Genomic DNA, 26,202 nt, shown 5'->3' on the forward strand with positions numbered 1-26,202 from the left:
AGATTTTAAATTCTTTTTCATATAAAGAATGGATCAGGCTGTTGTGCTAACATGGCACCAGTTCTCACAGAACCTTCAACAGGTTTGGTCTCACGTTCATAACAACCCTAATCCAGAGTAAAGGATATATTCCGTTTGGAATGGGATGCAGAGCTTAAATTGTTTTTATTTTATTTTCATTCTTTAATATTATTTATCAATAATAGAGTTTCATGGTTGAAAAACAAAAAGTTTCTCGCTTGAAATTATTGTTGATATTTTACCACTTGGATATCCTTGTATTTCTACGGATCCGGATTTAGGAGCCAAAATATTTCGGATCCGGATCTTAAAAGACTTTTGAGACAAAGATATTTATTTTTGATTCAGAGAAGGGGTTATTTGGTAATTTTGTATTTCTTTGATGTGAAAATACTTCAAATAAACTTTGTACCTTCACAGTTTTTAATATTCTTTTTTGTTTTACCTATTGTCGATGCTTCTAGTCGGCCGAGGTGATGAGGGGCCAACAACATTTTACTGATGTTACTCTAGCAGCCGAGGATAGACAGATAGAAGCCCACAGGTAAGAATATTCTTACCAATTAATAATATTAACTTACATTAATTTTCAATGTGGCTTAAAGGAACTGTCTTTGTTGAGAATATTTGTATTTAGGTTTATCCGTTTCTTGAGAATATTTGTTGTTAGGTTTATCCTTGTATCTAGGTTTATCCTTATCTTGAGAATATTTGTATCTAGGTTTATCCTTATCTTGAGAATATTTGTATCTAGGGTTATCCTTATCTTGAGAATATTTGTATCTAGGTTTATCCTTATCTTGAGAATATTTGTATCTAGGGTTATCATTATCTTGAGAATATTTGTATCTAGGTTTATCCTTATCTTGAGAATATTTTTATCTAGGTTTATCCGTATCTTGAGAATATTTGTATCTAGGTTTATCCTTATCTTGAGAATATTCGTATCTAGGTTTATCCTTATCTTGAGAATATTTGTATCTAGGGTTATCCTTATCTTGAGAATATTTGTATCTAGGTTTATCCGTATCTTGAGAATATTTGTATCTAGGTTTATCTGTATCTTGAGAATATTTGTATCTAGGTTTATCCGTTTCTTGAGAATATTTGTATCCAGGTTTATCCGTATCTTTAGAATATTTGTATCTAGGTTTATCCATATCTTGAGAATATTTTTATCTAGGTTTATCCGTATCTTGAGAATATTTGTATCTAGGTTTATCCGTATCTTGAGAATATTTGTATCTAGGTTTATCCTGGCGTCCAGTAGCTCGTTCTTCCTGAACCTGTTGTACAAGAACCCGCACAGCAACCCTTTGATCTACCTGTCCGGGATCAAGTTCAGGGATCTTGTCTCTATACTAGACTTCATGTACCGCGGACAGGTAAAAACTTGGACAATTAATTAATTAATTAGGGTAAAATTTCTAGCTAGAATATAGTTTTGGAACATTTTGGGGAAAATATCACAATTGAGAAATGTAAAGTGACCTTCCATTTTTAGATTGGCATGTCCGATTTACAAGGGTCCCCTTTAAACATTTGTATGATCAAAGATAAATGAGATATTTCTTTCTGAAAAAAAAAAATACTTTTTTCATCTGTTAAAGCTACAAAGACAATTTAGGAAATTGTCTGAAATCAACACGCTTAAGATATAAAAACAACGTTATTTTCCTTATAATTACTCTAAAAAGGTTTAAATGTTTCTGTTCTGTTCAAATCAAGTCTACAGTTCCGGTAAACAGAAGTTTTTATTACTTAACAATTCCTTTTTCAAGGTTCGCATTGAGCAAGCCCGTCTTCAGAGTTTCCTGGCTGTAGCAGAGGAACTAGGGATTAAAGGACTTGCTGAGGAGAATAAACAAACAGAAGACTCTCAAACTGAACCTCAACCTGAAACTGAACCTGAACAACAGGAAGTGGAATGCTCTGGAAATGATCCGGAATCTATGACGACGACTGAGAAAAATAGTGACTTTACTCTAACCTCGGGAAATGCATTTCTGGAACAAAAGTCGGAGGTAGTTAAATAATTATATATTTGAACGGATTGGTTTCGGTGGCGCATTTTCCGATTCCATTTTCACTGAATTTATTTGATTTAGTATACGTAAAAATTTTTTTATTCAAACATCATTGTTCCTTTCCTTTCATACGATAAAAACTTGTTAGCACTAGATTTACTATATTTCTGAGATGTATCTGTTCCTAGGTAAATCGTTTTTACTTTTACTAATTCCCAAATATGATTTAAATTACTGCCAATGTCTAAATCAGTTTTAATTTTGCTAATTGTTAATTACCTAATTACCTATCGTCTATGAAGAAGGCAAAGTTAATTTGCCATATTACGCTTGCCAATTGCGACTAGCGACTTAGGGACGGAATGAAGTTAACAAAAGTTAGGTTTACACTGTAAAAATGGCAAAATTAAATGTATCCATTATAGCAAGTGTATTGGCAAAATTAAGGTCTAATTATGGTAAATATAAAGCTAAGCCTGTTTAGAATAATCCAATGGAATCCTATGAAGAAGAAGAAGAAACTGAAGATAACTTAGTTTTAAACCTGAGTGAGCCTAGAGATGAGGTTAAGGAGGATCTAAACGAGGCCACATGTTCCCAGGACAGTACAGATCAAAACTCCAGGAGTAATAAGAAAATAAGAATTGTTCACGGATCCATGAGTTCAGTTGAAACCAGTACAGTTCAGGAGTTTGATAGTTCTAGGAATAGTTCAACTATCTTGGCAGATATTGAACTGCAAACCATTACAGGGTATGCTTTATACTGCTTTATTATTATTATTATCATATTACTTGTTACTTGAGGGTCTCTTGGTCTTTAGCGCAGATATCTGTGTTGTACTCACAGAACAGTATTGGCACCAGTTTTAGCGTCCTAAACACTGATCCCTTCACTGATCATCATTTAAATCTATCATTATCATCATTATCACAATCCATTATGCGAGTTGATCATGTATTTGTTCCCTATAACCGCTAAAGGTGTGTCATGTTATCTTTTTAGTAATCATCTGAAAGTTACTCAAAATCTTGAATGCCCAAATACTCATCCATCCCAGTTGCATTATGCAGTCAGAATTATTGATATTTCTGTACAAGAAAATCTATCATTATTTTTGTTGATCCCTGATTAAAAGATATCCAATGTTTATAAATATTTTGTGTTTTTCCCAGGACCCGGAGTATGGTTGAGATTCCGGAGGACGTGATAAACTTCTCCGTCAAGAGATCTAGCTCATCGATAGAATTTGAGGCTGGTTTATCTAATACAGAAGATATTTCACTATTCCCAAACTCAGATACTTATAGAGGTAATCAACATTTTGTAAAATATTTTAAGATCATGTACATTTATTTTTTATTTATCTAGCAAACTCTTTTTAAATTAGCTTTTTTTTATTTCTCAAGAAACATTAGTTTATTTCTATGTGTTCGCCAAATCTGAGTATGTGGTAAAATTTTTCAAGAAACGTTTTCTTTTGAAAAAAATTCTCATTTTCCTTTTTTTGCCCGAACTTTATTGACCTTTGCGAGGTCTCAGGAGAATTTTGGTTGATATTTTTTCCCTTGCATAAAAATCTGTAAAGCTCTGCCAATAAGTGATCAGTGTCGGGTTTTAAAACATATTTTTAGATATGCGCTTGAGAAGTCCGGACAAATCTGGTTATGGCAAGGTGACAAAGCAAAGTACTAAACGCGCGGAAACATCAAGTATTACTGGTAGTGTAGAGAGATCTAGTTCTGGGAGAGGAAGAGGGAAAAGACCTAGCTCTGGTAATCTGGAGAAACCTAGAGTTGGAAGACATTACACAAGGAGTGTTGAGAGACCTAATAGTGGTAGTGGCGGGGGGAAAAGACCTAGCTCAAGAACCTCAGAGAACTTTAGTGCTCCTAGAATGAGGTTAAGTGTTGAACCAACTCCTAAGAGGAAAAGAACAAATTTGAACTCTAAACTTGATTCAACACCGACAAGAACAGTTCTAAAATCTAACAATATAACACAGAAAAAGGTCACAAAAATATGTTCTAAAAAGAAATCCCCCAAATCCCTTAAGTTAAGTTCTGGAGAGGAGAATGATAATCCTAACACCCAACTAGATAAAGAATCTGGAAATAAAGAAGAACAGAGAAAGGTTGAAGCTGAGCCTGTAAACAATGAAGGTTCGGAGAATGACGATCTGATGGATGAAAATGAATGGATTGAACTGAAGAACAATACTAGGGTAGCAGGTAGCACAGGATTTGCTCAGACATACAGGGTTACCAACAAAAGATGAGACTTCAGAAACGTTCATTTTAAAGTTTTCTTAAATATATGGTTTCCTGCAGTTTTATGCAAGTGTATTCTTTTACAAATATATTTTTACAATATACAAAAAAATTTACTAAATTAAACTCCTATATTGTTTTACCCTCAAATTAAACTCCTATATTGTTTTTATAAAATGAGATTTAGGTCGTCATTAACTTATCATGCTTTGTGGGGATCCCTGTATTGTAACCCTGTATTGGATCCCTGTATTGTAACCCTGTATTGGATCCCTGTATTGTAACCCTGTATNAGCTTTCGTTTGATATGCATTAAGCCATAGTTGAAATATTTTCTATTGGTGGAGGTCATTAGAGGTCATTAGAGGTCATTAGAGGTCATTAAAGTTCAATTTTATTTTATTATAGGAATTTCGAACCCTAATTAGGCGCGCACCCAAAAAATTGGAAGATTTGAACCAAAAATGAAGGCAGGGCCCCCCCCCCCCCCCTACATCAAATGTGCCAACTCCACCATCCCCTTTATAATGTCTTTATCCTTAAATTAATGATTTAATGATACAACTGAAAACTTGTTTCTTTTTTTGGCAAATCACGAAGTAAACCATTTAAAGGTTATATTTTAAGGCAGATATTTAATTTAACCATATGATCATCATGTGAGTTTAAGGTCGTCTTTACAGTTTCATCCTTTGTGGCTAACCCTGTAGTATAGACATGTCAAACTCTGCAACAGAGGTTATTTCTTAAATTTGTAAATGAAGGCCCATCTTTATGTTTTACTAACATGTACTACAACTCCATTATTTAGACGTGGTAAACTTGATGTTAACAAACATGAAGAGAGAGTCAATGTGGAACTGTAGAATATGTCACATCAACTTTCCTGTCAAGAGAATTGGCTGGATGCATGTCGCAAAACGGCATGTCATCGACAAGCTGGCGAATATTTAAACAAAACCCATTTATTTTATCGTATTTTTGTTTCTTAGTTGTACTTCTAGTTTCTAACAATCTTAATGTTTTATATTTTTGTGCCATTTTATGCTTCAAGTATTACGTTTTTCTTCTAACATGATCATGTTACATATATTAGTGTGATAAGATTCGGACCCGGTATAACTGCATTGTTTTAGAATTCTGGATCCGGTTTCACATTTTTGAGGATCGAGACACGAAAACCCGACAAAAGCGCAATCTTAATATCTGATATTTAACAAATTTCTTCTTGTTTTTCGAAGATAACAATAATTCGAAGAATATTTGTGTCAAATAAAGAAAAGATCGAAAAATCCTTAAAATGTGATTTTTCTGTCCGAACCCATTTTTGGGCGAGTATTCAGAGTCCGATTTTGTATCCAATCGTTATTTGTAATGGATCCTGATTTTGTCCCTGAACATGCCTTGAACCTTTGTACTTAAAATTTATTTAGATTCAATAGGTTTGCAAGATAGTGTTAAACAGTTTAAAATATCGTTTTATTGTTTCAGAAAAAAGAATGGAAGAGAATAAGATTGTCAAGTTCTTTAAACGAAATGCTATGCTGACAACAATGGGTGTCATACTTGTCGGTAGGACACCATAGAAGTAAATTGGTCCATCAAAATTTCAAGATTTTAAAAATAATTTTAATGTTTTAGGCAGTCATATAGGCTGGAGGTGGATTCAAGACCAGGAACATATTATTCCTAAATGTAAGAATAAAATGTTAATTTACTTGATTGATTGATAGATTTGATTTGATTTGTTAGGTTGGGGTATTAATTGATTGATAGAATTAAATCATCAATTTATCTATCGATTGACGATTACCTAATGATCTAATCTCTCTGTACAAGTAGAAAATTTTATTTATGCTGCCTGTTGAAATCGGGAAATAGTAAATAAAGGGAATACTGTTAATCATTAAATCATCCAATTCTTTTGAAGTGATTTTGTTCAAATATTTATTAATCTTTTATTTAAAATAAATATTTTATTTAAAATAAAATATAAACTTTAAACAAATTTTGTACAAATTTGTATTAATCTGTTATTTCAAATAAAATAAAAACTTAAAAAGATTGGTAAACAAATGAAAAAAATCTATTTTACTGATTGATTTGTTGGAAACAGATTCTTTTACTTATTAATTAAGGCCAATGGTTAACATTATTTATGAGTCATTGATTGAGTCATTATTATCTAATTCATTGATTGTCTGAATGTTTAAGCTCAGCGAAGTGATTACCCTTGGGTAGAGATTGGACGGATTGTGAAGAGAGAATATTCAAATTCCCAGAGCTCGGACAAATCAGATTAAATATCCATATTTTCCTGCAGAACAGAAACCAAAATATTTGCATGGACACCCTTTAGTAGACGATTATATTAAAGTAAAATTTTATCTGTATTGAAGAAAAATAGTTGTAATCTTAACAATATATTTGCAGACTAAAATATGGATGAAAATGAGGATGAGAAGCTTGCTCGGATGCTTCAATCACAGTTTGATCAGGTTCCTTTTCTCAATAATAACATTTAAGATTATCCATGGTTTTGATGATGTTAAGAGTGAAACATGGTTTAACACAGTCGGGTCAGGAGAACATAGACTAACTCGCCTAACTGCAGATCCCCTAAATCTGATGCTCTCGCGATCTAGACTGGAATTAAGAGTTAATTTTTTTAGTCAGAGAGTAGTGAATTTACGGAACAGTTTGCCAGGAGAAGTTAAAAACGCTAGAAATCCTTAAGTGTTTAAACACATTTACCAACGATATGCTGGAGACATTGTTTGAGTAAAAATAGTGATGTAAATAGTTACTCAATGAATCTATAGACTCGCAGATATTCTCAATATACCCCTAATTGGGGTCTAGAGATTAACTCACCAAACAATACCTTTAATTTAACTTTTAAATAATCCTGCTTCTCGGGCTAAAAAACTCAACAATCAGTATTCTCAAAACTGTATTTAGATAAAATTTTACTTACCTAAAACGCTTCTCAGATAAAATCTAAATATGTAGAAGATTTACCAGAAAAATGTAAATAATTGTCGTTTTAATAGGTTATGACTTAAGCTTTCGTAACTTTAATGTTGAAAGGGAAGGGTGTGAACTATATTTCTATACTTAAATTGTAAAGTTTGAATGTAGTATTTAATTTCTACCATTTTAATGATATTGTATAATGTATATTAACTTTCCAAAACTATTCTAACTTTATTTATTTCAGGAGGCAAATTCTGAGATGGCTCCTTTTTTACCACCTTCTTACAGGTTAGTTATTTAGTATTTTTTCTTTTTCTATTTTAATATAGAAATAATAATAAAAGTACCGTTAGAAAATTGATACTATTTTAGCATGTTATAGTTAAACAAATATATTTTGTTAGAACCCCTCAGAAAAGCTCTAAAATCTCTGTTGTATCTAACGACTGGGAAACTATCGATCCCACACCTGACCTTCACGCTCTTTTCATTCAGTTCAACGAAACATTCTTCTGGGGTCAATTACTCAGGTCCGTAGCGGGTCTTAATACTCTGATTATTTTATTGAATTTATTTGATTTTGTTGATTGATTGATTGATTAATTGATGATTGATAATTTCTATAATGTATAGTTTGATTGGTTGATTAATTTAGTATAAATAATTACTATAGTCTTGGTCAATTAGTTGGTTAGTTGATTGATTGATTGATTGATTGAATTCTAGTTGTGAGGTCCGTTGGTCCCCCCGGATGACGACATGTGCTGGAATCTGTAGATATAGTCCTAGAGAACGCTTCTGTACAATAGGGAAACCTCTTGGATCATTTTTCAGTGAATTTTAATCAGTTATTATGATCTGAATCCACTACAGAATCCGCAATGTTTTCGATCACTGGACAGGGAATTTAATGAATTAGAGAGAAGTCCCTGAACTAGCTTCCACAGGCTATAACCCTGAATCAACGATTCGTGAGGATTTGATTTGGTAATTCAGAATTTAAGCCGGTGGGAGGTAATTCAGCGACCTCTCAAAATCATAATTTAGGTCCCTAGATATCCGGAGCCGGATCCGGATTGGAAATCATTAAAAGAAATGTTCAAAATCATAAACCTAAGAAACTCAAACTTCAATGGTTTGCAATTGAGGATAAAATCTGAGAACAAAAATTATTGAAATAAGAAGATAAATTGCAAAAGTTTGCTGAAGTTAAACAAAAACTAGAAAAAATTATCTTAAACCATCGATTTGAAGCATATGCACTGCATTCAATAGTTTTGATTAACACGCTTAATTGTTTTATTTCTCCAACCATGTGAAAAGGTTTGGCCTGTAGGAATATCCATACCCCTGCTGAAACTACGACCTAGGAAGGATCTGGTTGAAACTCTTCTCCATGAGATGATCCACGCCTACCTTTTTGTTACAGACAACAACGATAACCATGACGGGCATGGGCCTGAGTTTCATAAACATATGTACAGGATCAATCAAGCAACAGGTATCTTGTATCAGAAATATTTTATAAGATTTGGTGTAAAATTTCAAAGATACCCTGCTGACGTATGTTCTCACCCTTTATGACTTTTTTCTCCAAGAATTTGAAAATTTCACCCTAAAAATCATTACCCTTCCTCAGCTGAACGATTTTAATTCCTAGAAATATTTTATATTTTAGGAGCAAATATATCGGTTTATCACACGTTTCATGACGAAGTTGCTTTGTATAAACAACATTGGTGGAGATGTGGAGGACCCTGTACTAAGTAGGTTATTTTTTATTCAAAAATAAAAAGTTTTCATCTTTTCGTGTCTTACATTTTTTAAACAAGATTTTAATGATGACCTTTTTCATTTGTTCGACTGTGACAGATATAAAGTCATAAGATATTTAAAATATTTTATAGCTGGGTCTTATAAATAAATGAGTTGAGTTAAAAGCATTTTGTATCCGTGCAGAGATTAACTAATGTTCTTAAGTCACGATTACTGGGATTTGATGAATGAAAAATCAGTAATATTCCCTCGAACATAATGAGATTAACTCAATACATCGAATCAAAATTTCGAAATCAGTTTATTTTTAAAAAGCTATGGATCCTTTTTTTTAATTATTAACTCCGTAGAGTTCATGTTCATATTTTAATGTACTAATTTTTTAGTTAATCATTGTTTAGACGTCCACCTTTCTATGGGTTTGTGAAGAGAGCCATGAACCGAGCTCCAGGACCATCAGATAGGTAACAATATTCTCAATCCTATTATATACACATGTACTGGACTCCAGGACCATCAGATAGGTAACAATATTCTCAATCCTATTATATACACATGTACTGGACTCTAGGATCATCATTATTGTTAACAATAAACCGACAGTTAATTTATTTTACCGCCTTTTGACCAACATTACCGACCTATGATTCCCCCAATAGAGGGAGGTTAGTTAACTGAACGTCCCTTGGGACAGTTCTGTAAAATAACCACCCGTTCTGCTAAGTTTTCGGGGGAAAATTCGCACATTTTCATCTCAAAAGACGATAAAATTGTTTACAACTACTTTTTCGGGAAATGAAAATTTTACTTAACCACGGGTTCCCTCGACCAATTTTGTCTACAAAACGTCCAGAGCGCAGCGAGGGATGTTTTGTCTTGATAACCCTTGGTAAAGTAAAATTCCCTTAACTTTTGTAAAGTAGTTGAAAATAATTAATATCCTAAAGGCTACGTTATGGAGTTCCAGGGTCCCTCTATTTCTAATTAATTTATATAATGTATGTTAATAAAATTGTTGATATGATTTAAATTGGTTACTAGGTGGTGGAGTCAACATGAGAATACCTGTGGTGGAAAGTATACAAAGGTCAAGGAACCGGAGGGGTATGGAAAGAAGGGAAAAGAAAATAAAAAAGCTTCGGTGAGTTTTTCTATGACCTTACTTAAAAATGAGTTCAATACAATAATTTGTTTGTTGTTCAGTCTATTGCTACAAACGCAGGAGGACAGCGAGATATCAGAACCATGTTTGGTTCTTCCTCATCAACCCAGTCAACCCCATTAGAGGATACCAAACCAAGGAAGAAACCAAACTCCGTTCCAAAACCAAACTCAGTTCCAAAACCAAACTCAGTTCCAAAACCAAGCTCAGTTCCAAAACCTAACTCAGTCTCTAAACCAAACTCTGGTACGAAAGGGAATGGTTCATCTCCTTCAAAGAGAGGAGGAGGGGGACGGGGTAATATATTTGGGTTTGGAGGATCTAGTTTCAATAGTCCCGGAGGAGCAGGAGGAGGATTGAAAACTACTGGAAAATCTGGAACCTTAGTTGTTAAACCTGGCTGGAAAACCAAGGATAATTCATCGACAGGGACTGTTTTGAACTCTGTTCCGGAGTCCGAACCTTCAGCTCCACAGTCTGCTCAATCCTTTCACGGAGCAGGGTTAACCCTCTCCGGAGCGGAGCAATCCACCTCCGGATCCCAGAAGAATTTATCAGCGCGAGAAATGGCAAGATTAAGATGGGCAAATTCCTTCCCCGCACAGACCACGTCCCTGACTACCAACCAAAATTCTAGAATCGTCGAACTTTCTCCAATAACCTCGGATGGTTCCAACCGTTTATCTAATCCTGGACATAGCGGGATTACTTTACCTGAACCTGCTACCGGAGTCAACTCTAAACCTGGTTCCTCTTCTACTGCTGAATGTCCAGTTTGCGGAGTAGCAGTAGCGGAGGAAACCATGAACTCTCATCTTGATCAATGTTTAGTATCAGAGGAAAACCAGAAAGAGAAAGATGACTATCTGCTTGATGATGATGAAGATGCTCTTCTTCTGTCTGTAGCTGAAAACTCAGTGATTAGTATTCCAGAAAGTGATGAGGAGGATGATAAACCTTTGCTTGCCTATAGTGATGATGTTGATGATGATGATGACGATGGCGAGCCTCTTATAAAGAAAAGAATGGGAGAAACTAACAGCTCTTTGGAACAGGTTTGTTAAATGTTAATTTAAAAAAAAAACTAATTAAGATTTTGTTTTTGATCTCGTAAATTTTAAGGATGAGAATGATCTTCTGTTCTCTTTGGAGGATAGAGTTGAGGATAAGGACGGAGAGTTTGCTTGTCCAGTTTGTAAAAAGCTGATCAAGAACACGGAGATGAATTCTCATCTGGATATCTGTCTCTCATGATATCCAGATAACTCCTGAATATCTGTCTAATGATATCCAGACAAATCATCTGGATATATGTCTTCCGCCATGCTATATCCAGACAAATCGTTTAAATATTTGTCTATATTGATATTCTGATAAATCATCTGGATATCTGTCTCCAAAAACATCCAGATAAATCATTTGGATATTTGGCTTTATTAACATCCAAAAAACATCATACGTCAAACAAATCGAGATTTCTCTTTGTTAAAAAAATCTGCATTCAGATCAATTCTAATTAGAAATCTGAATATATGTATTCTATAGTAATCATGGCGATGGTCTGGATCCTAGAAACCTATGATATGGAAAAATTTGTGATATTTTATTTTGTGATAAAATGTGAAAAATGTTAGTGACGAATATATGTTTTCAGAAGAATGGAATCATCAGACACTGAATCTGATATCTCAGCAGTATCTGTAGTTTCTGAAGTCTCCAATGCGTCTAGAAGGAAGAGTTCCTTACTTAATTCTAAATACAAATATTATAATTCAACGAAAATTATAAACTAACAAAATCATTTTAAACTTAAGAACATAAGATAAAAGGCTCAAGTCTGGAGATATTAAAAGTACACTTTTTCGTTGTTTAAATTCGATATCTTACTTTCAGCATTGCACGCCTTTTTGTTTTCTTTTTTACTTAAATCGCATTTCTTTAGCTGGATGCTAATAAGCTAGAATGAGTAGTCAAAGCTAACTGAATATATTATGTATTTATCAGATACAGTGTTTATACAAAATCGAAACAATAACATGAAGTATGGAGTATACTGGAGTATACTGTGTATTGTATTCCAGGAATCCAACAAGGGTGAACTGCCACATTCCTATATTTTTTGTCTCCAAATGCATTAAAAAAACAGATAATATAACCTTGACCTCAGATCTACGCGTAGCAATGGGAGCAGACGGGTCAGCTATACCTACTTTTCAGAAGAAAGTGATAACGAGGATTATATCTTAAAAAGAAGGTGGGTCATGGGGTTAGAGAAGTATATATAGAGAAGGTGGGTCAGGAGGTTAGACAAATAGATACAAAGAAGGTGGGTCAATAGGTTAGAAAAATATTTTTTTAACGAGTTTTTTTTGTTCCCAGGACATGATTGGGTTGTTACGAAAAACCTTGGAATTTTTCTATCGCGAAAGTTTGGTGTTGTATGCGTTTTATTGATCTACCCGGGGTTGTAATCTGGCAGTACATTCATCCAGCCACGCTTCATTCATACTGAGAAGAGGGCTGACAAGAATCCATCTGCCTAAGGGCTTTTTAGTCCTGAGAATTGTAGAGTGCAGGAATTCTTCTGATATACTGGATATAATGAGGCCCTTACAGACAGAACAGGACATCACACTTATTGCTCCCAATAATTTGTAAGCCCGGATTGGATAACTCCAGGTACCTATAGCTGGAAGCCATAGACTCTCCCTGCTTGTCCACCTTTCTCTCTTCATCATCATTCATTTGGATCAATCCACTTCAAGCTTCTTTCTTGTTGAGTAGAAAGCATGCACCCTTTCGCTGCGAGAGTTCTTGACAGCCGCCCCTCTCCTCCTACATCCGTCAGATGGTCGATAACTGCTTAATCAGATGTCAGCTTCAGATGTTTTTGAAACCACAGGTTTGTGTGAAGTACGGGAATCGAACCCGTGAAAGTTGGACAAGTGTGCTTAACTTCAGTGACCTAACGAGAACTTGTGTCACACACTAGCCACCCCACCCCCCAAAAAATAATCTATAAGGTGGGTCAAGAAGGGATTTAAGAAGTTTATATAGAGAAGGTGGGTCAAGAAGAGATTTGAGAAGTTTATATAGAGAAGGTGGGTCAAGAAGAGATTTGAGAAGTGTACATAGAGAAGGTGGGTCAAGAAGGGATTTGAGAAGCTATATAGAGAAGGTGGGTCAAGAAGGGATTTGAGAAGTTTATATAAAGAAGGTGGGTCAAGGGTTGGAGAAAGCACGTTCGTTGAAAACCAGAAAACTGTGGAACAGGAATCCGACTCTTGAACTCGCGTTATGATTTTAAAAAATTCAATGAACATAAGCCACAGTGATTGTGCCGGAAGTAAAACATATTTATTCAAAAACACTTAAATATTGCTTTAATGTTGTCTTCCTATTCCACAGCTTTCTGGTTCTCTATTTGTATGTATCTATAATGATGAATATTATTAATAGTAAAAATTATAATATCAATGATGATAATAATGATAATAAGGATAATAATCATAATATTGTAAAGACGTTATAATTTTAGACTAGAAGATATTCTGGGTGAAGATTCTGGATCTGATAAAGAATATCAACCTGAATTTAAAAAGAAAAAAGAAAATATATATCTTGATAACCAGGAACGCTCACATTTTAAAAAACAGTTTGATTGTCAAAAATGTCTCTCTCGCTTACTTAAGAACGAAAAATCGATTCAAAAGAATTTATTGGAAAAATTTAAAAATTTTATTTGATGAAAAACTAGTTTTCCTAAATCTAAAGAAAATTTAAAATGTAATTGTCCCAAGGAAAACGAGGAGCACATTCTCCCTGACAACACTTACGATTCCCAGAGCTTTGGAAGCATTTCAGAAAGAACTGCGAAGGTATTTTGTAATTGATTAAGACTTAAGAAATAACATTTGCCATCAAATACACGATTCTTGTTTTAAACGAATTGATTTTGCTTATTTATTCATTATTTTTCACCATAAACCATAACCAGCTCTCCGAATTTCAGGAGAATCGGCTTTGTCCTTCTTTTTTTCAAATCTGAGGACATCTTTCAGATGATTGTTGATTTCCTTATACCCCTCTCCACTCTCAATATACTCGAAACTGATTTCTGGATCAGATATCTCACTATCTTCATTGCTCTCTTCATGTTGAAATTGGTTAGATATTTTTCTAGTTCCTTTCCCAGATTTGTCACTCCTTTTATAGTTTACAGTCTTGTCCTTTCCTGGATATTCTTCACTGCTATCATTTCCTTGATATTCTTCACTGTTATCCTTTCCTTGATATTCTTCACTGTTATCCTTTCCTTGATATTTTTCACTGCTATCCTTTTCTTGATATTCTTCACTGCTATCCTTTCCTTGATATTCTTCACTGCTATCCTTTCCTTGATATTCTTCACTGCCATCTTTTCTTCCATATTTATTACTGCCATCATTTCTCTCATATTCTCTGCTAGGTCTTGTTTTCCCATATTTTCCTCCATTACTTCTTCCATTTGCTGCACTGGCATCATATTCTCCATTTTTAATCTTTTCCCAAGATTCTCTCCTTGTACTTGTTTTCCCACGTTTCCCTTCATTCTTTCTTCCATTTTCTACACTGGCATCATTTCTCCCATATTCTTCATCTTTTTCCCTTCTCCCATATTCTCTTTTAGCACTTGTTCTCCCATACTTTCCTTCATTCTTTCTCCCATATTCTTTATTGGCATCCTTTCTTCCATATTCTCCATCGTTATACTTTCTCTCATATTCTTTAATATTATCCTTCCTTCCAAATTCTCCTCTTGCACGTGTTCTCTCGTATCCGCCTCTTATCTCATATTCTTCATTATTATTCTCTGTCCTATATTCTCCTCTTGCTGCTATTATCTCAAGTTTCTTTTCACGTTCTTCTCTGCTTTTTTTTTTCTTATATTCTTCATCGTTGTCCTTACTCCAATATTCTCTTCTTGCACTTGTTCTCCCATACTTTCCTTCATTCTTTCTCCCATATTCTTCACTGGCGTCCTTTCTCCCATATTCTCCATTGTTATACTTTCTCTCGTATTCTTTAATATTATCCTTCCTTCCAAATTCTCCTCTTGCACGTGTTCTCTCGTATCCTCCTCTTATCTCATATTCTTGATTATTATTCTCTTTCCTATATTCTCCTCTTGCTCCTGTTATCTCATGTTTCTTTTCATTCTTTCTTCCAAGTTCTTCTCTGCTTTCTTTTTTCTGATATTCTTCATCGCTGTCCTTACTCCAATATTCTCTTCTTGCACTTGTTCTCCCATGTTTTCCTTTATTCTTTCTCCCATATTCTTCACTGGCATCCTTTCTCCCATATTCTTCATTGGCGTCCTTTCTCCCATATTCTTCATTGGCGTCCTTTCGCCCATATTCTTCATTGGCGTCCTTTCTCCCATATTCTTCACTGGCTTCCTTTCTCCCATAATCTCCATTGGCTTCCTTTCTCCCATATCTATTCTCTCTTTTCAGACTATCGAATCTTTGTTTTTCTTTTTCAGCATTTTCTCCATCCTTTCTATTTTCTCTCCAATATTTTCTGATGTATTCAAATCCGTTTTTTCTTTTATTATCATTTTCAAATGTTCCTCTTACTGCAGGATTAACCTTCTCATTTCTCCTTCTGTATTCATGGCTGTATTTTCCTCTGTATACATTGTTAATTTTTCCATTTTCTTCTTAATCTCCTCTCATATATTCATTCTCATCCTTAATTTCTTCATCCCCATCATTTCTTCTGTATTTATCTCCATCTTTTCTTCTATATTCATCTCCATCCTTTCTTCTGTATTCATCTCCATTCTTTCTTCTGTATTCATCTCCATCCTTTCTTCTGTATTCATCTCCATCCTTTCTTCTATATTCATCTCCATCCTTTCTTCTGTATATTCATCTCCATCCTTTCTTCTGTAATCATCTCCATCATTTCTTCTGTATTCATCTCCATCCTTTCTTCTATATTCATCTCCATCCTTTCTTCTGTATTCATCTCCATCCTTTCTTCTATATTCATCTCCATCTTTTCTTCTGTATTCATCTCCTGCTTTTCTTCTGTATTCATCTCCATCCTTTCTTCTGTATTCATCTCCATGCTTTCTTCTATATTCATCTCCATCCTTTCTTCTATATTCATCTCCATCCTTTCTTCTATATTCATCTCCATCTTTTATTTCTTCATTCCCATGCATTCCTTTATCATCCCAGTTCTTTCTTTCCTTTCTTCCATACTCAACCCCATCCTTTCTTCTATTTTCGTCTCCATCCTTTCTTCTTACATCTCCATCCTTTCTTCTATTTTCGTCTCCATCCTTTCTTCTTACATCTCCATCCTTTCTTTTTTCATCTCCATCCTTTCTTTTTTCATCTCCATCCTTTCTTATTTCATCTCCATCCTTTCTTCTTACATCTCCATCCTGTCTTCTTTCATCTCCATCCTTTCTTTTTTCATCTCCATCCTGTCTTCTTTCATCTCCAGCCTTTCTTCTTACATCTCCATCCTGTCTTCTTTCATCTTCATCCTTTCTTTTTTCATCTCCATCCTTTCTTTTTTCATCTCCATCCTTTCTTTTTTCATCTCCATCCTTTCTTCTTACATTTCCATCCTGTCTTCTTTCATTTCCATCCTGTCTTCTTTCATCTCCATCCTTTCTTTTTTCATCTCCATCCCTTCTTCTTACATCTCCATCCTTTCTTCTTACATCTCCATCCTTTCTTATTTCATCTTTATCCTTTCTTCTAACATCTCCATCCTGTCTTCTTTCATCTCCATCCTTTCTTTTTTCATCTCCATCCTTTCTTTTTTCATCTCCATCTCTTCTTCTTTCATCTCCATCCTTTCTTCTTACATCTCCATCCTTTCTTTTTTCATCTCTATCCTTTCTTTCTTCATCTCTATCTTTTCTTCTGTATTCATTCTTATCCTTACTTCGTTCATCCCAATCCATTCTTTCATATTCATCTCCATCCTCTCTTCTTTCATCCCAGTCCTTTCTTTCATATTGATTCCCATTCTTTCTTATGTAATCACTGTCACTCCTTCTTCTATATTCACCCCCATCCTTTCTTCGGTACTCATTCCAGGTCTTGCTATACTCATCCCTATAATTTCTTATCTCATCCCAGTCCTTTCTTTCATTTTCATCTCCATCCCATCTTCTTTTATCCCAGTCCTTTCCTCTGTAATCGTCTCCATCTTTTCTTCTCTCATCCCCATTCTTTCTTCTGTATTCATTCTCATCCATTCTTCTTTCATCCCTGTCCTTTCTGTTATATTGATCACCATTCTTTCTTCTGTATTCATCTCCGTCCTTTCTTCTGTATTCATCCCCATCCTTTCTTTTGTATTCATTCCCATCCTTTCTTTTGTATTCATCCCCATCCTTTCTTCTGTATTCATCCCCATCCTTTCTTCTATATTCATCCCCATCCTTTCTTCTGTATCCATCCCCATCCTGTCTTATCTCGTCCCTATCTTTTCTTCTATATTCATCCCCGTCCTTTTTTCTCTTTTCATCGCCATTCTTTCTTCTATCGTTGCTTTTATTGTCATTTTTTCCATCTGTTTCCTCCATATCCTTTCTGTCCCCTTTAACACTTTCCATCCTTATGTTTTCACCCCAGACCTTTTTATTTTCATTCTTTCCCTCAATTTTTTCTTTATCGTCATTCTTTTTTTCGTCTTCTTCACTTTCCTTTCTTATAGTTTTATCCCCATCCTTTCTTCTTCTATATTCTTCATCATCTGCTCTTCCATCTTCAATATTATCTGTTATTCTATCCTTTTTATCCTTTGATTTGCTATCTTTGTTTTTTGTTCTTCTATCTTCATTATCATCTGTTCTTTTAGCTACATCATCTGTTATTCTATTTTCATCATTATCTGTTCTTCTATCTTCATAGACATCTGTTCTTTCATCTTCGTGATCATATGTTCTTAAATCTTCATAGGCATCTGTTCTTATATCTTCAACATCTGTTCTTATATCTTCATAAGCATCTGTTCTTATATCTTCAACATCTGTTCTTATATCTTCATCATCATCTTTTCTTACATCTTCATAATCATCGTTTCTTACATCTTCATAATTTTCTGTTCCATCTCCAACATCTGTTCTTATATCTTCATAAGCATATGTTCTATCTTTAACATCTGATCTTATATCTTCATCATTATCTGTTCTTATATCTTCGTCATTATCTGTCCTTATATCTTCAACATCTGTTCTTCTATCTTCATAAGCATCTGTTCTATCTTCAACGTCTTTTCTTTTGTTTTCATCATCTGTTCCTCCCGTTCTTCTATCCCCATAAGTATCTGTTCTATCTTCAACTTCTGTTCTTCTGTCTTCATCATTTGCTCCTGCTGTTCTTCTATCTTCATATTCATTAATTCTTCTATTTTGAATAAAATCTATTCCTAAATCTGTATTTAAGTTTCTTCTTCCAAGTTGACCACCAAATATTCCAAATTTCTTATTTTTGCTTTTTCTCATATTTCCTTCCTCCTCTGTATTTTCGTCTTTTTTCCTTTTATTTATTTTTCCAGTTTTTCCTCCAAACATTTTTACTGCCAAGTTCTCCTTTGGAAGTTCAACATCAGAATTGTCTAGATCAGTATCTTCAAGAGCCCTCGTAATGGTTTCTTGGATATCATCTTCATTCTCAATATTGTTATTTTGTTTCTCTGTAAAATTTAGTATTCCAGGAGTCTGATTGTCGTCTAAGTAAGTATAAGACGGTTAAAACAAGTCATGAGCTCAGATTTTTAAAGTAAAGACCAAACTTTTGTTACGCCAAACTCGCTTTCAATTCCTTATAATTGTTTGGAAATTTGAACTTTTATATATTATTTTAAAGATCGGATTGGTTTTTACTAAAACGTAGTCTAGCTAAAGCAAAAGTCTTGGCTTGGGCTTTACTCTGGCGTAAATCGACGCAAAAGCTGGGGTTTACTCAGGTTTAAATATCTTAGCTCAAAAAAAAGAGGATTTTACAAACCTGATGAGTTGTCATCTGTTAGATTTTCTTCTGCCCAGCAGGAACAACTTGACTCTGAGCAGGTTCCTACAGCAATAAAACCCTCTCCGGGTGGGTCCGGAGCACAGGTTCCGTTTCTCCCACACTCAGTGACACAGGGCTTGCCTTGGCAATGAATAAAACAGCTTCCTCCGTCCCCAAAGTTATCCTGTTGACAGGGTCCAAGAGAAATATGGTGTTCAGACGGTAGAATAGTCGAACATTCTCCCCCTAGAACCTGAACAGGGTGTTTCCATAAACATATAAAAATAAGCAAGAACATTAAAAGGGTTATGTTTGAAAATGAAGGAGTGAATACGACTTTGATTTTATTGTTTAGAAGAAGGCCATTTATAATTATCACTTGGCTGCACAGTGTACTTAACACAACGTGCTTTTTTACCGGTGCTATTTCGCGTACATCGATATTCTTTAAGATCTTTGAAATAGAGTTAGACTTGCATTTGTCAACCTAATTTTAGAAAAATTTCAAAAAAATAAGCGGTCTGCTCTTTTGTGCTTTCATAATTTCTGGAGATATTAACTATTTTTTTAAGAATTAGAATTTTGGTTTCGTTTTATTGGTAAATTACGAAAGTAGAACAGATTTATTTAGGATTTATTTAGATTAAAGACGAATTCAAAGTCTTCTTTCATTGTCAACAAATTCCGCTTCATTTAGAATAAGACTGTATTTCAGCCAAAAAGATACCAATATAATTCAATTCAATTAGAAAAATGCGTGTTTTTTATATATCCGATATGGTCTAATATCCCATTACTCGTTATATTGTGAGACCAGAGATGGAATTTAAAGAATTTGAGCCGCGGTTTAAATCCGCCAAAACCCGGTTTAAATTAAGCGCCGGCTTAAATCTTGAAACATTTGATACAATTTTAAGTGAAACCAACCATATCTAAACCGCGGCTTAAATTTAAACCGCCGCTTAAATTCTTTAAATTCGGCCACTGTTTATTCTAAAGGGACTGTAAAGGAAAAATAAAAGGGGGTACAGGATAAAACCTGAGAATCTCTGGTTTTGAACAATACCTATCAGACATCTATCTTATGTTGTTAAATATGATCTGTTTTATACAAAATCTGACCTATGTCCTTTTTGGTATAATTTTGACACAGTTTTGTATCAATTTCTCGAGACAGAAACATAAGATAGATGTCTTATAGGTATCGTTCAAAACCTGAAATTCTCAGGTTTTATCCTATACCCCCTTTCATTTTTCCTTAACAGTCCCTTTAAGTTGCAAAATCAAGTAAACATTCTAACCTTGCACTTAGCGTCTCTTTCCTTGCACCCCTCCTCTCCAAATGTACAGGCGATTCCTGGACCGGAAATAAATGTATTATTATTATGTTATTATTAATGCTATTATTATTTGTTTTATCTTTTTTTAATTTTTATTAATAGTTCCTATTATCGTTAATATTGTTATTATTTTTTATTTTCTTTATTATTTTTATCATATTAAACTAAAAATTTAGCAAGTTCTTACTTTTCCAGACATTAGACAGGGAAAGGAAATCTAATAAAATAAAAAATAATGACAACTTTTTTATGGAATATTCTAAAAGAAGCTGGAAATGAATGAAATTGTTGACATAATTTCATGTCACCCTCCATTTATAGACTGACATGTTCTATTCACAAAGGTTCCCTTTAAGTATGTATCAGAGTAACAAATTGAAAATTATTGTCGTTTAATTCTGATTATTTCTTGCCTTGTTTCCATAACTTTAATTCGCAAGTCCCGTTAATAGAAAATTCACAATTGAGCATAATCAATTTTAGCTAGAATCCCAATAATATCTCATTCATCCATGATCAGTAAAAAAGGTTAAGGTTCCGTGTACCCTTGTGAATCGTTTATGCCACTCTTTAATATACGTCTACGTACTGTAACGACTGTATATAACAAGAACTGCAAAATTAAACCAAGTTCATGATTTACCTGATATAAAACTAGAGCTTGAACCAAGTTCATGATATACCTGATAATAAAACTAGAGCTTGAACCAAGTTCATGATTTACCTGATAATAAAACTAGAGCTTGAACCAAGTTCATGATTTACCTGATAATAAAACTAGAGCTTGAACCAAGTTCATGATTCTATGTTCAGCGTTGAGCTTGAACTGAATTAGTTTGTTCTCAATTCAGATTTTATAAACGACCGCGGTAAAGAAAAAATAAAATTTAAAAAAATGTTAAGACTTTTTTCTCTTAATCATTTATTTTTTTTTAATTGATGTCCTTAGTTCAATTTTTTAAAAATATTTTATACTATTTGTTACCTCCCTGTTTGTAAGCTAAAACTTTGGCTATAAAATTTATATGGGTATGTACTATGCACTATTATTATGAATATTACTTACCAAACTAGTGAATTTCAATCTCCATCAACTTCTATCATGATTTGTACATTATTTTATTTGCTCTCCAGATATATTTTTCAATTCATTCAACTTTAAACAATATTTATGATTCCGTGGATCCGCAACATTTAAACTCTCTGAACTCCGGATCCAAGGGGCAAAATTTTTTTTTAAGGGTCAATTAATTATAGATGGGCCGGGGCTTCTTTCCAGATATCTCGTGTTATATCGTATCATTCAATACTTTGCAATTTAAGTATTGATGAAACAACGTTTGTTTTCGGTAAAACAAATAATTTAAAACATAAAAAAATATTCATGAGCTGGGTTAGGGCGTATTCAGGATTCATATTTAAATAAAATGGATCCTAAGCACCGAGTCTTTATAGATAATTGCTTGGATTGTTAGATACGATGTAATACTTCACACGTTGTCTGTCTTTTAGAAAGAAATTTTTATTTTATTCTACGCTTTTGCTGTCAATCTCAATCGTTTTTGGATATCTTTGAAAATGATTATTAAGTTAAACTTTCTTTCCTTATTAAGAACGAAGCATTCATATTATGTATTGTTTATGTTTGCCATATTTATATCAATATTATTATTATTTTACTTCTTATACCACATAATCATAATAAATTTGATTAATTTTTGTATGTTTAGGCCCCCTCTGAGACGAACTCCGAGTATGGCGCTGTGCCTGACACTGTATCTGAACCTGTACCCGGAGAGGAGAAGAACCAGAAGGATCAGAGGGTTCGGAGAAGGTTCGGGGTTAAAAAGAGAACAAGAACGTATTCTAACTCTACCCTTGGTGTGACCAGCATAGAAAGTGGAGGTGGATCTGTACGGAGAACACGGTAGGAGAAATCAGAAAATATGACCGGGCTTTCAAAATTCTATATTTTCGCGTACTAAGGCAAGTACACTTTGTTTTTGCTTATTTTATTGGTTGTTACTTTCAGCTTACAGTACGGATATCTGGATTTAGCTGGATATTTAAGGATATTCGCACTAAAAATAGTTAATGATGTCTAGTGCCTGTTCTGCCCACTGCCCAGTGCCCATAGTACTTTTCATGGTTTAACTATTTTCTTCAAAACATAAACACATAAACATTCAGTTAATAGTCGGCACAGGTTACACTAGAACACGCATATAAACGTTACATAGTGCTGGGCACGTTCGTGATTTTGGAATCGTTCGTTATACGTGAGTTAACTAGGGCCTACAGCATCATCGTTAGTTTTTTAAAATTATTCCGTTTAAAAAAGCTTCGTTCCGTTTTTTTTGCATGAACGATTTGTCTCATATTCAACAGTACAATGACGATTAGGACGATGGTTAAACGATGTCTTTGATTTATGGCGTTGATTGTTAAGAATGTTTAATAAATATGAGATGAAGGTGTAAGGTGTTCAGAAGATTTAGAAGGTGTGATACAAAATGGCGAGGGGTTTCTTATATAATATTTATCATAAAGAATTTAATTTTGTAAAGGACTAACTTGGATTTGCATCAAAATGTGTCGGATGCTAATCGCAGCATAATTTGATATTATTAATGTTTAAAGGTCTCCCTACGACGACCTCTCCGAACTGTTTACACGTCCCTCTGTATTGAAGAAAATTGAAGGTCCTGGATTCAGGTCTCGGGTTAAAACTAATAAAAAAGAAGGTAAATAAAAAGTCAGTCATTTTTTCATCTTGGGTTTTATTCCACCGAAATATTATAAATTTAACTGGGATATTTTATTACAATTCTTAAAACATTAGAATTTTTTGTAGGAAATTTTTTTTCCGAACATGTAAACTACTTATCCTATCGTCATAGTTCCAGGCAATATTTTTGTGACGTTACTTTATTTTTAGGTGATCAGTTAACCACAAGATGGAAATGTTTCTGCGCCGAATTAGAGGTTAGGAATAAATACTAATAATATCATATTTTTATTATCTATTTTATTATTGTCTTATCATATTGTACCATTTTACCTTTGTTTAAGAAATAAATCTATAATAAAAAATATTAATCTGGTCCGGGGTCTTCAATGATTAAAGGTACTGTGGACGTTATTTCAAGTGATTGGCACGTTCGATAACCTGATATTCTTATTTTTCAATTTGAATATTGATTAATTTTATTTATGATAAATTACAATTTTTTAAATAATTCAATGTTTAATAGGTACCGTTGTGCATTGGATATGCCAATTATAAATGAAGGGTCGCATGAAATTACATCAACAATTCCTTTAAAACATTTTAAAAGACCAAACAACCGGAAAATAATGTTTTGAATGTTAGAGGAATCTACGAATGTTGAAGGGAAGAGGAGAAACTAGTTCAACCTGTTCCTTAATCTTCTCAGCTTTAACTTCAGATGTTCAACTCTTCTCTTCAAAATCCAACCAGATGTAAGCTTTTCCAAACAGATAAAGATGAAACGGATTCATGATCGTTAAATTGTGTAATTTCCAATTCTGACAGTGCTCTCTTTTGGTAAGCGGTACAGTGGTTATTGTAAATCAACTACTATAAGCATGCCGTTTATTTAAACGAAACCACAAGCGCATTCTATATGACTATGACATAAGAACTACCACATCCACTTTCAATCTCTGGGGGGAAAATGAAAATTACACGCAACCTTTTCCAAAATTTCCCCCAAACAAATCCTCAAAGTTAAAATTTGTCGTTAAAATCCTTATAATTATGTGGCGGGAAAAAACATCATCTAATCATATCTTTGACACAATGTTGACATAAAAGTATTGTTCAGAAGTGATTTCATACATTCATGACCAAGTTTTATAATAAAACCTTTTACTGTTATTCATGATCTTTATTATATTTTAATTTTGTGTGATTTGTTCAGGAATACTTATGTACAGAACAACAGATACGTCAACGACAGCCTAGGGTACATGGTTCTGGATTGTATCAATACTCATATATCTTCTCCTCATCTTAGAGCAGAGATACATAAATCAGTAAGTAATGTGCTGGATTGTATCAATACTCATTTATCTTCTCCTCATCTTAGAGCAGAGATACACAAATCAGTAAGTAGTGTACTGGATTGTATCAATACTCATATATCTTCTCCTTATGTTAGAGCAGAGAAACATAAATCAGTAAGTAATGTACTTGATTGTATCAATACTCGTGTAGCTTCCCATTATGTTAGATCAGAGATACATACATCAGTAGGAGCATGATCATTTGCTATCAACTCACTTGCAATTAGCCTCATTTACTATCCGCCTCATTTCCTATCAATTCAATATCATGCATCTTCTCATGATTGACTATTGATTAGTTTGGTGAGATTGTATGCGGGTGGACGTGGTTTGAAGGTGTTCTCTCCACCTGTCTAATCCATCTAGTTAACCTTGGGGCAGTGGAGGCAGCTAACAGCCTCAGTTTAATGGCTAAATTAAATTCAAAACATAGGTAATAATTCCATTTTTTGTTACTTAGTGATCTTATTCTTCATTAGACTGTAAACTGGGAAAATGATAAGATTTGTGTAAATTAATGACTAATTTAATGTTTACTGAATAGGTTTTTATCGGGGGACAATGTTTGATGCTTAGGCATATTTTGGAGGATAATGTTTACAGATTAGGCATGTATTGAAAGATAATGTTAACAGATTAGGGCTAGACATGTATCGGAGGACAATGTTTACTGATAAGGCTTGTATCGGAGGATAATGTAAACTAATTATGAATGTATTGGAGGATTATGTTAACTGATTAGGCATGTATCGGAGGATTATGTTTACTGATTAGGCATGTATCGGAAGATTATGTTTACAGATTAGGCATGTATCGGAAGATAATGTTCACTGATTAGGCATGTATCGGATCGGAGGACAATGTTTACTGATAAGGCTTGTATCGGAGGATAATGTAAACGATTAGGCATGTATCGGAAGATAATGTTCACTGATTAGGCATGTATCGGAGGATTATGTTTACGGATTAGGCATGTATCGGAAGATTATGTTTACAGATTAGGCATGTATCGGAAGATAATGTTTACTGATTAGGCATGTGTTGAAGGATAATGTTAACAGATTAGGGCTAGGCATGTATCGGAGGATAATGTTAACTGATTAGGTATGTATCGGAGGATTGTGTTTATTGATGAGGCATGTATCGGAGGTGTTTACTGATTAGGCATGTATCGGAGGATAACGTTTACTGATAAAGTATGTATTGGAGTATAATGTTGACTGATTATACATGTATTGGAGGATAATGTTGACTGATTATACATGTATTGGAGGATAATGTTGACTGATTATACATGTATTGGAGGATAATGTTGACTGATTATACATGTATTGGAGGATAATGTTGACTGATTATACATGTATTGGAGGATAATGTTGACTGATTATACATGTATTGGAGGATAATGTTGACTGATTATACATGTATTGGAGGATAATGTTGACTGATTATACATGTATTGGAGGATAATGTTGACTGATTATACATGTATTGGAGGATAATGTTGACTGATTATAC

At 33.9% G+C, this 26,202-nt stretch overlaps 2 protein-coding genes across 4 annotated transcripts in view; both read left to right on the top strand.

Moving 5' to 3' along the window:
• LOC111697215 (sprT-like domain-containing protein Spartan) lies at window positions 1-11,888 on the top strand. 3 transcript variants are annotated; one of them, XM_023467121.1, is made up of 12 exons: window positions 5,269-5,890; window positions 5,960-6,013; window positions 6,533-6,816; window positions 7,539-7,582; window positions 7,699-7,824; window positions 8,021-8,103; window positions 8,631-8,795; window positions 8,973-9,060; window positions 9,472-9,534; window positions 10,112-10,211; window positions 10,274-11,287; window positions 11,355-11,888. In XM_023467121.1, exons 3-12 carry the CDS (start codon window positions 6,760-6,762, stop codon window positions 11,484-11,486), a joined length of 1,872 nt encoding a protein of 623 aa, XP_023322889.1. In that variant the 5' UTR covers window positions 5,269-5,890; window positions 5,960-6,013; window positions 6,533-6,759; the 3' UTR covers window positions 11,487-11,888. The 3 variants fall into 3 exon arrangements, 2 of the variants coding, with proteins under 2 accessions (XP_023322889.1, XP_023322890.1); XM_023467122.1 differs by lacking the exon at window positions 7,699-7,824; XR_002764247.1 differs by lacking the exons at window positions 7,539-7,582; window positions 7,699-7,824; window positions 8,021-8,103; ... (4 more) ...; window positions 10,274-11,287; window positions 11,355-11,888 and adding exons at window positions 1-82; window positions 486-565; window positions 1,271-1,406; ... (2 more) ...; window positions 3,224-3,360; window positions 3,683-4,279 and having other exon boundaries at window positions 5,130-5,890; window positions 6,533-6,752.
• LOC111697213 (uncharacterized) overlaps window positions 11,885-26,202 on the top strand; it is a 27,474-nt gene continuing 13,156 nt past the window's right edge. The window contains exons 1-10 of the mRNA XM_023467120.1: window positions 11,885-11,964; window positions 12,400-12,486; window positions 13,771-13,864; window positions 14,033-14,110; window positions 22,326-22,522; window positions 23,236-23,339; window positions 23,534-23,580; window positions 23,969-24,078; window positions 24,540-24,654; window positions 24,984-25,117. Of these exons, the coding sequence (XP_023322888.1) occupies window positions 11,891-11,964; window positions 12,400-12,486; window positions 13,771-13,864; window positions 14,033-14,110; window positions 22,326-22,522; window positions 23,236-23,339; window positions 23,534-23,580; window positions 23,969-24,078; window positions 24,540-24,654; window positions 24,984-25,117 (1,040 nt within the window). The 5' untranslated portion in view covers window positions 11,885-11,890. The remainder of the gene's footprint in view (window positions 11,965-12,399; window positions 12,487-13,770; window positions 13,865-14,032; window positions 14,111-22,325; window positions 22,523-23,235; window positions 23,340-23,533; window positions 23,581-23,968; window positions 24,079-24,539; window positions 24,655-24,983; window positions 25,118-26,202) is intronic.

The sequence above is a fragment of the Eurytemora carolleeae genome, unplaced genomic scaffold (assembly GCF_000591075.1).
Source record: "Eurytemora carolleeae unplaced genomic scaffold, Eaff_2.0 scaffold139, whole genome shotgun sequence".
Lineage (NCBI taxonomy): Eukaryota > Metazoa > Arthropoda > Copepoda > Calanoida > Temoridae > Eurytemora > Eurytemora carolleeae.